General features: G+C 47.6%; 2 protein-coding genes across 2 annotated transcripts; one reads left to right on the top strand and one right to left on the bottom strand.

Moving 5' to 3' along the window:
- The first annotated feature begins 268 nt into the window (after nucleotides 1-268).
- Nucleotides 269-4,681, top strand: hvcn1 (hydrogen voltage-gated channel 1). The gene is made up of 6 exons (XM_018753202.2): nucleotides 269-338; nucleotides 1,438-1,644; nucleotides 2,795-2,899; nucleotides 3,084-3,315; nucleotides 3,488-3,600; nucleotides 3,688-4,681. The coding sequence occupies exons 2-6, from the start codon at nucleotides 1,465-1,467 to the stop codon at nucleotides 3,742-3,744; spliced, it is 687 nt and encodes a 228-aa protein (XP_018608718.2). The 5' UTR covers nucleotides 269-338; nucleotides 1,438-1,464; the 3' UTR covers nucleotides 3,745-4,681.
- Nucleotides 4,113-13,117, bottom strand: tctn1 (tectonic family member 1). Its single transcript, XM_018753178.2, has 14 exons — nucleotides 12,715-13,117; nucleotides 12,501-12,618; nucleotides 12,197-12,330; nucleotides 10,835-10,986; nucleotides 10,287-10,389; nucleotides 9,782-9,894; nucleotides 9,543-9,563; nucleotides 8,961-9,113; nucleotides 8,600-8,725; nucleotides 7,985-8,067; nucleotides 7,677-7,814; nucleotides 6,667-6,820; nucleotides 6,002-6,133; nucleotides 4,113-5,031 (listed from the first exon to the last, which is right to left on the bottom strand). Exons 1-14 carry the CDS (start codon nucleotides 13,115-13,117, stop codon nucleotides 4,888-4,890), a joined length of 1,974 nt encoding a protein of 657 aa, XP_018608694.2. The 3' UTR covers nucleotides 4,113-4,887.
- Nucleotides 13,118-14,406: the final 1,289 nt, after the last annotated feature.

The raw sequence follows: 14,406 nt of genomic DNA on the forward strand, positions 1-14,406 counted from the left end.
CCAAGTATGTTCACACATACAAGGAATTTGTCTTGGTGACAGAAACTTCCACAGCATAATCGTTGAGTAAAGTGTCACGATGGATCCGACCCCCCCCAGTTCACAGGCAAATGAAAAGGTAGAGCGAGCCCAGCTCGTGGAGTGGGTCGGGTCGGGTCGGGTCCGAAGGGCCCGTGGGATGAGCTCGCAGGAACTAGGAGTGGATCGAGGAAAAGCCTCTTTTTCCACCGAATGGGCAGAATCCATGAGGGAGGCGGAGTCCGGCGGGGGGGGGGGGGTCAAAGTTTTAGAGGAGAAAACGCAGACAGAAGCCGATCGCCGCAACTGACACTCCGCAGGTACGGACTCTCTGGGGCTCGTGGACTCGGTCGTCCCTCTTATTTCACACGACACGTGTAGTGGAGGAATCGCGTCTCGGATCCACGTGAACGTGTCGATCGCGGCGAACGGAACTGCGGACGCACGACTCCGCGGCTCCGCGGCTCGACTCGCGAAGTGCTGCGCGTTTCCTTGCGGGATTTTGAACGGGGGTAAAGTGTGTGTGTTTCGTGGGGGTAAGAGAGAGGAAATCACGAGTTGTTGCTGCTCGAGGACTCGCTTGTCGTGGCGAGAGAAACAAAAGTGGAGAAAAACGGGGGAAAATCCGGTGTTTGGAGCGCAGAGCAAAGTTGGCGGAGATTAAGCGCAGCTTTTTCTTCTCTTCTTCTGTGTGCCATAAAATCACGATTAGTGCGTATGAAGTGACTCATAACACAACTTTATTTTTTGCGTTTGTTCAACATCGACTCCAGAGCAGAGGCCGAGATTAAAAAGGCGAATTTTTGCATGTTTTGTTTCCATGCTTGGCGTCACCCATATTTACCACGTTATCACCGCGATCCGACGCAGAAGGGGAACTAGGACTGGAGCGGATTGTAAAACAGAGAAACAACTTCGCAAATTCATCGTGACGGTGACTCGTTTGATGGCGCGAAGCGCGAGCGCATGATTTGTTACAACAAAGCGACAAAAGAGTCGGCGGGGGGTCCGGCAGCGTTGTTGTTGTTGTTGTTGTTGTTGTTGTTTCTATTGATGAGGAGCGGCTGTGATTTGAGCCCTGCTGCTGGACACTCTCATTTACATTTTTTTAACACACTTATTTACACTGCTTACTCTGCCCTTCGTTGTCATATTCATGAAAAGATGGGAGTGGGGGGTGCGCTGCCCAAAGTTTCTGCTCCGCTTAACTGTGTGGTTTGGTTACGGTAAGATCAGAGTAAAAGTGTCATTGCAGTCATTTGATATGATACATGAAAAGTGATGAGAGTCAGTGGAGGCAGGAGCGCAGTTCTGCATTTGGGCAGCGATTGAGAAACTGTGTGTTGGCACAGATGGCCACATGGTGACCGCACGCTGTCCTTATCATTCCCTCTGTTTGTTTCCCCGCTGTGGATAAAGTGCACAGTGGGTCGGTCAGCACCCACGATGGCCCGCTTCCTGAAGCACTTCACGGCCGTCGGCGACGTCCACGATGGCGTCAACCACTGGGAAGAGGAGGAACATCATGGGCCCGCTGGGGAAACTGAAGCGACCGCTGGACGGTCGCCGGAACCCATCACCTTCCGCGATTCCTTGCGCAGGCTCTTCAGCTCCGAGAAGTTTCAGGTAGCGGGACGGCCTCAGATGCGAAGTCGCTCACTTCCAGTGTTTGTCCTGGTCAGGGTCTCGGTGGTCTGGAGCCTATCCTGAAATCGCTGGGAGCGACACTGTGTGTACGGGATGCTGATCCACCCCAGGGTAGCTTAACTCTCACACTGGGAAATGTAGCATCACCAATCCACCTGAACTAGTTTAGAGTGTGGGTGGAAACCAGAGCACCCAGAGGAAACCCCCTCAGACATGGGGAGAATGTTAAAAAAAAAAAAAAAAAATGCGCACAGACTGAGCCAGATTTGAACCAACAAACGGCCCAGGCCCTGAGAGGCAACTGCATTTCCTGCTGCACCACTGTGCAGCCTGTTACAGTAAATGCATTTTCTTTATCAACTTTCTTTACAGCATTAATCTTATTTGGCTACACATATGCAATATTCTATGTGAAATTCTACATCTTAGACCCTCCCCTCCAATTAAATCGCTGCAAATTTCAGGTTTTATAGACATGTATTGATGAGACCATCAGTGCTGGTCATCAGATTAGTATGTAGATTTACATCCTAAATGCTTGAAAAATCATCTCTCCCAAATATCTGACCTGTTTAAGGAATTTATATTTCTTCGTTTAGCTGACACTTTCCTCCAAAGCAGCTTACAATGTTAAGGTTACAATTATTATTACAGTTACAAGCTTACAATTATTTACCCATTTATACAGTTGGGTAATTTTACTGGAGCAATTTAGGGTAAGTACCTTGCTCAAGGGTATTACAGCTGGAGGTGGGGATTCAAACCAGCAACCTTTGGGTCCAAAGGCAGAAGCTCTAACCGCTACGCTACCTGTTGTTGTATTGCATGTATGTACTTGCCATTCCTTTTTTTTTTTTTTTGGATGCAGTGGTTGTGGTTTTAGGGCAGGGCTGCCGTCTTACAAGTTTCAGAGAATACGCTTTAAGTGCCTCATCAACTCTTGATAGAGCAGATAATATGACGGAGTGATCAAATTACCCACTTTACTATAGTAACTGAGACTGAGCAGAAAGCTGCCCACCCTGCAACAGATTGAAGACCACTGCCTGATGTCCATCTTAAGAGTGAGGGATTAGGGTTCGTGCCCCTGCACTCGGTCGTTGGAGCGTAACTCTGCCCCCGTCTTCAGGTCCTCATCGTGATCCTCGTCATCCTGGACGCCATCTTCGTGCTCATCCAGCTGCTCCTGGACCTGGCGATCATCAAAGCGGACCACGGAAAGGTGGCTCCCCAGGTGAGCTCCCGACAGCCGAAACGCGCCGCGGTTCACGTGCGGCACCGACGTTAAAGACGGCGGGCGGCGGCGTCTTCGGTACGCTCGTGTTTACCGCAGCCGGAAGGACCCCTCCCTCGCCGCCAAGTTAATATGTACTCTTTATGGTTTACTAACTCCTGCTCTCCACCGTTGACCCACACAGGTGTTTCACCTCCTGAGCCTGGCTGTGCTCACCGTGTTCATGGTGGAGTTGGCGGGGAAGCTGTACGCCTACCGCTGCGAGTTCTTCCGTCACAAGTTTGAGGTGTTTGACGCGCTGGTGGTCGTCCTGTCCTTCGTATTGGACATTGTGTACATCTCCAGAGAGGACGCCTTCAATGCCATTGAGCTCCTCATCGTGCTCAGGCTCTGGAGGGTGGCCAGGATCATCAACGGTGAGCGGCGGCCTGGATCGCCGGTCCGCCGATAAGACGGCGTGCAACAAGACGACGCCAACCCCACGCCCAGCACCCGCCGTCTACCTGTTTTCATAAAACATCCGCATTCGTCGCACCTTCTTTAAACTAGCCTGGTGCCAAGAGTTACGCAATTTCTGTTTTTCTCCAGGCATCCTGGTGACGGTGAAGAACCGCGCTGAACAAAAAATCCACAAACTGAAGGAGACCAACGACCACCTTGTCCAGCAGGTCAACGAACTCCAGCAAGAAACCGCCAGACTGGTGAGTCAAATAGTTGCAAACCTTTTAATGGACCCCAAATGAAAAGTGGTTCATGGCTTCATTAACAACCCACCCCTTCCATTCCAGCAAGAAGAAAAGGAAAGACTACAGAGGCTTTTACATCAAAATGGCATCAGCTTTTAATTTTTGCTGAGGAAAGAGAACGTTTGCACCACCCCTGACAATCACGGAAGGAGAGCATTTATCTGCTGTAAAATACAGGCTATTAAATTGTAAATGGAAATTGAGCTCAGATCCACATCAATGTGACTCGAAGGGCCTTTCAGCTATTTGCTCCCTATGAATGTACCATAAAAGCTGTGTGTAATTAATGTAAATGTATATTTTCAAACCAAAACATAGCTCACTGAAAGAGCTGAACCCTGATTAATGTATCACTCAATGTGAGGCTGATATTTGTGAGAAATATAATCCATCTTCACGTGCCGTATGATCGCAAATCGTAGTGTTGGACACACTTCATCTCTTGCATAGCAGCATTTGATCTTTGGGGGGGGGGGGGTCCTTTGCCTATAATACATTATATTTTTAAAGGGGTGTTTGTATACACACTGTTCTCTCAGGTGAACTGGACTTTCATTGTTACATGTAAAAATCTTTTTTTTTTTACCCTGTATCTTTTATAGTCTGTGGGCTGTACAATACAAGGAGTCAATTAAATGGAGATGCTGGTCATCCGGGATGTATTCAGTGTCTTAAATTTGTACCAGAGGTGCTCAACAGTTTAGTCATCATACAGACAACGCAATTACAATTGCTCTTTCCTGGAATTAAAAATCCATGTACGGCTCAAAAGCGAAGTAAATCTGGAGTACGTGTCCATAATCCTCAGGTACGTTCTAGAAGATGGCGAGGTACGTGCCACATTTTGTGCCAAGACTGGTAAACTTAGGGCTGTGAACAGCTGCTTCGTCTTCAACGTGGAAGAGGCAGGATCACCGTTCGTCCTCTTCCTCACGTTGGTCGGAACGGGCCATTTAGAACAGCTGGTGTCGAGGAGGAGCAGAAGCTGTAAAGTGCACCCTCCCTGTGTACCTAAACTGCATCCAAGCAGTGGAGCACAGCTGCTAAATGTGCCACAGATATGAAAAGCATGATGGATCAACAGGTGGAAGAGTCCCCGTTGGCCGCGCTTTGCGTCCCGGGGCTGTCGACAGCTGACAGTCGGCACGTCTCCGTGCCATTCTTCACACACACGTTCGGGGGGCCCCGTCCACTGTGATCGAATCCCTCCTCTCCAGGCCGACAGCACCCTTCGCTACCCCTTTACACAAAGGGGAAGAAGAAGTCGAAGGGCAGCTTGGCGTCAATGGTGGGCGGAGCCTTGTAGCCCGGCTGGGCTGGAGCAGAGATGTCGAGGAAGGTGACGGATGTGGAGACGGGCAGGACGGCACTGCCACCCGAGAGAGACTGCTGAGAAAGCAGAGACGGGAGCGCTGAGAAATCCCCCCCCCCCCAAGGGGAGCGATGCCTCCGATTCTATTTAAGCTGTAAAAACACCTCCAGCAATCATGTCGTAATGATCTAACAGCTGGAAGCGTGAACTGAAACAAATGTACGAATGAAAACAAAAAACCAGAGAAAGTGTTGGGAGCCGTGAAGAACACGGTATAAGGCCGGCGTAATGAATTAATTTACCCCCGTATGGGCTGTTTACATTGTGAAGAACATGTTTAGTTGGATTGGTTTCCTTTTTCTTTATAAACGCAGGACTCGCGGTGTGTTCATGATTCAATCTTTTTTTTTGTAAATCTACATCACGGTCAGAAAACGTTTAATAATACACCGGTTTTGTGAAAACATCCAATAGAGCGTTATGATGAATTAAGAATGTTAATTTATTCCCTGGTTTGGATCTCTGCCATTCCTGAATACAACTATAATGAATAAGTACAGTGACTGAATGTTTTTAACAACTTACAGCTACATTAAAATACTAATTCAAAACGAAATAAAACCTCTCCGCAAAGATCCTTTCATGCCGACTGTTGATGGATTTATCCCGTGAACACATGCGGCGTCCCTCATCTCATTGATCGCCACCTCTCACAGACTCCGGTCACGAGCTGCGAATGCTGTAAGGGAGCTGAACTGATCCGATCTCACAGTCCTGCTCTAAGGACTGAACGTGAACATTTACTCAAAATTTTTTTTAAACGGGCAAATGGAAAAAATTCCATTAAAAATGAAATTTTTCCTTATCTACAAAAATTCACAAGTCAAATGTTTTGAACACAAAGACCAAACATTGTTTTCCCAAAGGAAGGAAAGTAAATAGTTAAACTTAGTGCTAGTAACTGACTAAAGTGTTTTTTTTGTAGACCGTCCTGCATGTAAATAGTCAGGAAGCTGCAGCATGAAGAAAGAAGAGCGTCATTACCAGGGTACTTGCGTTGGTGCGGATCACCTCGGTGACGTTCACGATCTGAGCCTGAGGGTTCATCAGGGACCCATACTTGGTCCACTGCACTTCGATATCGAGCGACAGCGGAATCCCGCAACCCTGCATGACCTGAATCAATAAAAGGACAAACATGTTACCCGCAGGGACCCGAATCTCTCAGCTCGGTCTGAACATTTCCGCGTCCTGGACATGGAGGCGAAAGACGACATTTTTTGCCCAGAACGACTAAACTTTACCTGCGATAAAACCACGTCTGCGATATTATTCAGAAGGATTTTTAAAATATTTTGTACACTGGAAGAATAATTCATTTGAGGACATTTCAGCACCAACTGAGATGCCATCATTTAAATTAAAAAAAAAAAAAAAAAAAAAAAAAAAAAGTTTTACACTTTTGCAACGGTGATGACGGCACCTCGACTGGTGCTGAAATGCCCACCGATGAAACGACGCTTAGCCTCGTGGGCACAACAATCTTCTCCCTTAACTTCTATAAATTAAAAAAAAATGACACTAGACTAAAAAATACATACTGCTATGTAAAGATAACAGACATGCATAACATATACTGACCGAGTTTGCTTTTTTATTATGAACGGCAGCTTTCGACGCCCCTGACAGACAACGAACAGAACGCTTACGGGGGGTATCGTTTGCCTCTGCACCGGTACCCAGTCCATGACCACTTGGGGCTGGGAGTTCCCAAAGCGCGCCACATACTGGGGATAATCCTGTCCCCTCAGAATGGTCAGAAGCGCCTCGGACACTACGGCACAGTTGATGGTGTCCTCCAGCCTTTGGGGAAAGAGGAAATAATTCATTAAATCTTAGTCCCCATAATCTCATTCATTAAGCGATTATTTTTAGGATATGAAACGCTGGAAGGGAAAATTCCAAATCTGCGTTTAACCTCCCGCTGTCCCAATGCGTCAGCTGTGAGAACATTTGTTGTTCCAATCATCGTGCAGCTACGACTATTGATAAGGGCGCTGAAGTGGGCCGAGACGGTCACCCTGGACCACGCTGCCAACCGTGTTGTCCAAGACGACCCTCATCGCATTAGTGTCCACATCAGCAGAGGTGGATCGTATAAACGACGACACCCTTAAGACTGGCGCAGAGGGCTGTTATCAAAATACGGGGAGATAAACAATACCAGGAAATCCGCCGCAAACTGCCGCCATCCATCGTCGGTCGGATTTATTGCGCTACTTGTCCGCGTAGGGAAACCGCTTCATTATTCTAATGTAGCCGAGTAACTATCGGCTCACGGCTGACGATACTCCCTCATCGGTCAGCCATCAGCGTAGATTAACTCAAGATTTGGTTTCTTGAACATCACCTACATTCCAAACATCGCCTCGCTCCAAAACTGTGAGCAGCAGGTAGCGTAATGGTTAGAACCACTGTCTTTAGGCTCAAAGCACGCAGGTTCCAATCCCTCCTCCTGCTATAGTACCCCTGAGCAAGGTACTTACTCTGAACTGCTTGAGTAAAACTGTCCAGCTGTATAAATAGGTAATTAGTACAATTAATAATTACTGCAAAGCAATAATTAGTGGAAAATACTGCAAAGACTTTAGCTGAAACACACATAGCATCTCACTGGCCAAGCGGGCACATGGCCCATGTACTGATGTCAGTGCCTCACCTCAAGGTGCAGCCAGAAACCATGTTGATCCCAAACAGTATAGGTGAACGGGGTACGGGTTTACCCAGGCAGTCCTGCGTCCTGGAGCTGTGAAGGAGTGTTAAAGACCCCTTTCTGTTTACACTCTTGACAATTCCAGTGCAGAGGGGTGTTAAGGGCAACGATGGATGGAACGACGGCACACCAGCCAACATAGATAAATGTTAATGAAACTCAAAGTATGATAACAAGATTTTTAAAACAGCAGTTAATAAAATGGAATGATTAAATAAAAAAAGTGAATATGTATTTCTTGGGAATAAGGATATTCTGCAGTAATTGATCCTGCTACTAGAGGGAGTCCGCTAACGTAGCCGGGATTTCCGCTGGAAAACGTGCCAAACGAATCGACCTGTAAGATCAGGAAGAAAATGAAACATTTGTTCATTGTAATATGTATCAATGAATTTAATATGTCAATCACATTAATACCATTTTGGTTGTTAAAAGGCTAAACAATTTTAAACATTAGGATCAAATCAAATGGAAAGAAACATGTAACTTACATTTATTTATCAGACACTTTTCTCCAAAGCGACTTCCAGTGAACTCTATGTAGTGTTATCAGCCCCCACACCTTATTCACCGCGGTGACTTACACTGCTAGATACACTACTTACACTGGGTCACTCATCCACACATCAGTGGAACACACACACACACTCTGTCACTCACACACTATGGGTGAATCTGTACAGCATGTCTTGGGAGTGTGGGAGGAAACCAGAGCACCCAGAGAAAACCCACGCAGACACGGGGAGAACATGCAAACTCCACACAGACCGAGCAGGGATCGAACCCACGTCCTCTCGCACCACCCAGATGCTGTGAGACAGCAGCGCTACTCGCTGTGCCATGGCGCCGCCCCCATTTGTGTACTGAACCTGAACAAAGTTGATGCGGAAGTCCTGCTCAAGCGGTACCATGGTGCTGTCCACAGCTCCCAGTACAAAAGAAGCCGTACAATTCATGATGGTCCCCGTTTCGCTATACGTCACCACGTAATGAACCTGCAAACACACATAAAACATTACAAAAGAAGTACAAACATAAAAAAAAGCGCATACAAGTCAACTGGTCTTATGACCCTACTGGCTGCATGTTCCGTGATGTAACAAAACAGACATCAAAAAGAACAGCTCTGTCATCATGCAGCGCAACACACTTTCAAAATCGCTGCTCAGTTTTATATTTGCACAGGGAACAAATGTTAATTCTAGCTGGAAAACAATACACAAGTCTTACCTGGAGGACCACGTTTTTACACGTGAGACGGCCGACGGTGCCGGGTGTCTCCAGCAGAACTGGGCCGTAAAGACCGGCGCTGGGGGTGTCCACCAGGCTCAGCGTCCCGTCCAGTGACTGTAGGGTGATGGACGAAACTTCCACATTTGCCATCTGAAGCGAGGTAAGAAGATCCATGAGTTTTGTTGCAAGAAGCAGTTTACAAACTGGGGATCAAAATTTATCAGTTGTGGATGTTTTGATTTACAACTTTGACTCTTTACTGTACTACTGTTTTTATGCCACAGGGGGGCACGGTGGGGCAGCGGGCTTGGCCGGGTCCCGCCAGAGGTTCGAGTCCCGCTTGAGTGCCTTGTGACGGACTGGCGTCCCGTCCTGGGTGCGTCCCCTCCCCCTCCAGCCCTACGCCCTGTGTTGCCGGGTTAGGCTCCGGTTCCCCGTGACCCCGTATGGGACAAGCGGTTTCAGACTCTGTGTGTGTGTTTTTATGCCAGTATACACAAACTGTTGATCATGTACTGTATTTATACTTCCAGGGGGAGAACAGTTACAAAAAAAGAAAAAAAGCTGAATATGACTTACATTGTTGCCATCATTTTTCACCTGAAAAAGAAATTCTTACATTCAGTACAGAGCATGAAATTTTAAATAACATCACAGGCCACCTTTAAGTCAGACGAGGAACAAAAAGCAGCTGTGATCACAGTGACGTAAAGCAATAAACACAACACAACTGACAGTTGGAAGAACCGTTCTCAAGAAACCGTCCATCACTGCAATCGTGGACTGAAGACGCTGGGCGAGGAAGAGGTGGGACTCACCGAGAGAATGCGGAAGCCGGCGTAGCTTTTCAGACTTAAAGCTGGCAGCGCAGCACAATCCCGGGCAAGATCAACGGACCGAACGCACTGGGTATGCTGGTCCCTCAAAAAAGCTATGGTGAAAACACAAACATCATTTACCTTCGGGGATGCGCTGGTCACTGCTAAAGACATGACCGACATAAACAGAATGGTGAGCATCTGCTGAGAGGCGCCATCAGCTGTGAGGACTGCCCTTCAAATTACTGTTGTCACTGGAAACTTTAAAAATTAAAAAAAAATAGAGAATTTTAATAAAAAAGGTTCAGCTGATAACTGACAAGTTTTTTCCTGACCGAAATGTCAAAATAAAATTAAAAAAAAATATGAAGGAGGTGATCGGGGTCTGGCAGAGACCTCAAGAAAGCGGCATCATAAGAGCTAAATCTGTGCACCTGCTATTTCTTTGGTACCACGTTCTGATCTTGCATGTGCTTAAGACACCGGATCAGAACTGGACACCTACCGGCTGGGTTGGCATCCAAGCAGTGCGCAGTGCTGCCTGGGGCAGGAAGGCTGAAAAGTCCTCTTGTACCCAATTCATCTACCACTTCAATAGTGTCACCATACTGTGGAACCAAGAAAAAAAAAAAAAAAAAAAAGTATAAATTGTCACGAAAACATAGTAAAGGACCAGGTGTTAATAAACTCTGCAACACAGTCAGGGAAGTTCCAGCAGCAACAGAGAACCACGGTTATTAAGGCTGCCTAGAAATCATAAGGTCACAGGTTCGAATCATTGCTCAGTAGTACCTTAGAGCAAGATACTTACTCTGAACTGATATAATAAGAATACGTATTGTTAATGTTGTATAAATGGGTACACCACGTGAGCACCAAAGTATACGAAAGTAACACTGTAATTTACCTTGCAAAGAGGTTACAGATAATAGTAACAACCATCCTAAGAATTTAAAAAGAAACTGCAGGATTGGAACCGATGTCACAACTTCAATGTATGTCCAAGTAAAACAACACAGTAAATTCCCACTGCCGAGAGCACAGTGAGTTCACCAGGTATCCGGATACGGTTTGGCCGCCGCTCCTGTCCGGGCCGGCGCTGTCCTGGGGAGACCCGAAGAAAAAGCCTGCAAACCGTCCAAAGAGGCTCTCAAAGTTCCCATCGGTCGGAACCTCAGGATCTCCAAACAACCTCCCGGCCTCATCTGCATAAGGGGGAAGGGTGAAAATACCAGCATCACAAACATGAATACATCAGAGGGGAACGACATTACCTGAACAAAAAAGTCTTTCAACTTCCAGAGAAGGTAAGAACTCGTAACATAAAGAGAACTGAGCACACGAGACACTCGGAAATGAGGAGGTAAACAGGAATGACAAATGTTGTATAAATATGTCAGTAAAGAGGCTGTCTCACAGCGCCTGAGTGGTGCGAGAGAACGTGGGTTCGATCCCCGCTCAGGCTGTGTGGAGTCTCCATGTTCTCCCTGTGTCTGCGTGGGTTTCCTCCGGGTGCTCTGGTTTCCTCCCACAATCCAAAGACATACTGATCAGGTAGATTGGCGTGAGTCAGAGAGAGTGTGTTGCACTGATGTATGGATAAGTGACCCAGTGTAAGTAGTGTATCTAGGAGTGTAAGTCACCGCGGTGAATAAGGTGTGTGGGCTGATAACACTACAGAGAGTTCATTGTAAGTTACTTTGGAGAAAAGAGTCTGCTAAATAAATAACTGTAAGAGAGAAGTAGGTCATACAGCAAGAACAAAAGACACCTGATGGCCTACGGGGGTCCCTGACTAGTGTAAAAGGAACATCAGCAGAAGATGAGGAAGTCCAGCCCTAAAATGGGAAGAGCTCTTGTTATAAAATGTTTTTGGGAATGAAAAGGAGAACGATTCCTCGTGAGCATCACTGAAAATCACTGCGGTGGAGAAATTCAGACTCAATTTCCTGGCCCATCAAGAGAGAAGAGGGAGCAGGAGGGATGGACAGGAGAGCAAGAATAAAACAAGAACAAAACAATTGCGGGGGGTGTGGTGGCGCAGCGGGTTTGGCCGGGTCCGCTCTCTGCCGGGTCTGGGGTTCGAGTCCTGCTTGGGGTGCCCTGCGATGGACTGGCATCCCGTCTGGGGTGTCGTCATCGCCCCCCCCCCAGCCTTGCACGCTGTGTTGGGGGGGATTGGCTCCGGTTCACCGCGACCCGCTTGGGATAAGTTGTGTGTGTGTGTGTGTGTGTGTGTTTGCAAAACAGCTGTGTTTGTAAAGGTCGCACATTCATCAACACTATTATTATGTCCAGGCCGCGGTCCACGTGTGTCTCCCCCTGGACCCCAGAGAGAGAGAGAGCGCGTGCACCGCCGCCAACCCCCAGCGAGTACGGTAGTGCACGTACTGTCCTGTCCTGTCCTGTACTTACAGTTAACCCTGTGCACGCAGAACACGTCCGCGTTGCCCTCCTGCTGCACCGAGGCGTGCACGCGCGCCACGCCGTCCGCGCCCGCGCGCAGGGAGTAGCGCACCGCGTCCCGGCTGCACAGCCGCTCGTCACCGCTGCAGAGACACGAACGGCGCGCGCTGTTACTGCACGTGGAAACGGGCGCTGCGCGGAATCTCACACAAACACACTATTCCAGCTACAAAGTAACGGGCGGCGAGTCTCGAGCCAGCCACGCGTCACGTGCACCGCCGGCGCCGTTACTCTCTCGACTCGGGTCACTTGCATGAGCAGCTGGACGGAGCAGTCCGTGAACAGAGGCGCCTCTCCGTCGCAGCTCGCGTCGCAGCAGCAGTTCACGTCGCATTGGCCCTCCGCCAAATCGCAGGGGCACGCGCTGGAAACTGTTAAACGCGCGAAAGAAAACCTTCGCTGAGTTATTAAGGCAACCAGTGGGAACAAGGTGAGAATCAGTGTGTGCGGCGACATCATCATCTTACTGTTGGTGACGGGGGGGGGCAGGGAGCCGGAGAGGGGCAGGGGCTGCGAGGGGGAAGATGTGGCGGGTCCCGCCGTGCCGGCCGTGCGCCGCGCCGTCGGTGGTGTCGCATCCGTGGTGGGACTCACTCTTTCGGTGGCCCACGCCGTGCTCCCGCCTGGTCCCCGCGACTCAGTCTGCGTCGCGTTAACGTCGTCACTCGCTTCGGTAGCGATCCCCTCACCGTCCGGAACTGTCGAGTTCCGCAGCGTTTCAGTGCTGTTATTGGGGAGAAGTGCAGAGACGGACTCGTTCCAATCTGTGGTCGTGTTTAAAAGGTCTATTTGTGCATTCACCTGTACAAGGCAATTTTTAAAGCTACAAAAAAACAAAGTCCACATCAACACATCCATCATGGATTCCATGTCCCCTAGCAACAGTGTACCGTTCCTTGTATCCAGGAATTAAGACTGATCCAACTCAATTACACTGGGGGGGGGGGGGGAGTAAAATCAATTTTAAAAAGTATTTACATGACGATGTGAGGAATTTCTGGTCAATTTAAACACAGACCATTATTGCGTTCTTCCTAAGACTGTATTTTGTTATGCAAGTATATTTCGCTTCGTTTAAGACTCAAGTAGCCATGCAGTAAGGGGAAAAAAAAAAAACCCGCCATCTGGACCCGGAACGTGGCTTTTTACTTGCGACCCTGCAGTAATGACTCGCGCCTATATGGCGCCGGTTGTCCAGCTTGTAGTGGGATGCACCCCTTTGTTCCTCGACTTTGGTTTCCTCCAAAAGCGTTTGGAGGTCGTAGTGACATCATTAATATGCGCCACAAAAACCGCAAGCAATTGTTAGTACCGTGCTAGCGTGATTGTTGGGACAACGCAACGAAATCACTCAATTTCAAATAAAGGTTCGGTAAATGTAGTGTATATGTCATCTACATTTACACGTCTGGCGAGAGCTTTTTAGAAGCGACACAACTCAGTGGCAAAAACAAACTCAATTTTTGTTTAATAATTTTACTTTTGAACATCGATTTATCAAAAACGATTTCGCAGGTGATTTTAATGGGTATTGCTTGATGGTCGGTTTTTGTCTGAAGACATGCACTGGCAGCATACCTAAACTAGCATACTTCATAAGTTCATAAATCTCGTGAAACGCAGAAGCACGCTTATTGTGATGAATTTACACCAATCGGAATTCAAATGTTGCTTGGAAACATAAGGATCAGTGTCTTAAAGGTTTGCAAATGATTTGCAGATAGCTTGGAGAACCACATATCGGCAGTCAGTCTGTCACCGCAATAAAAAGTAGCCAGCTAAATGGATCTGTATTGCCAGAGATCAATGTCATTTAGTGAGGAACAATTATTTCCCTTCCCACTCAGACTTTAATATTACATTCCATTACATTACAGGCCACTTCCTCTTCGAACCTTTGCCATCTGGCCGGCGCTACAGAGCACTGAGCACCAGGACAGCCAGGCACAAGAAAAGTTTCTTTCCTCAGGCCATCTACCTCATGAACACCTAAATCTCTCCCCTAGAGAGTAAACCAGTGCAATACATAATGCTATTTATATTTATAACTATTAATCACATCATATCTCTTACTCACACTCCCTTGCATTTGTATCTAGTGACTATTTTTGTATATTGGGTACTTTATATTTTTATATATTCTATCTCCTCATCTGTCT

Source organism: Scleropages formosus, chromosome 6, assembly GCF_900964775.1.
Source record: "Scleropages formosus chromosome 6, fSclFor1.1, whole genome shotgun sequence".
In the NCBI taxonomy this organism is placed as follows: domain Eukaryota; kingdom Metazoa; phylum Chordata; class Actinopteri; order Osteoglossiformes; family Osteoglossidae; genus Scleropages; species Scleropages formosus.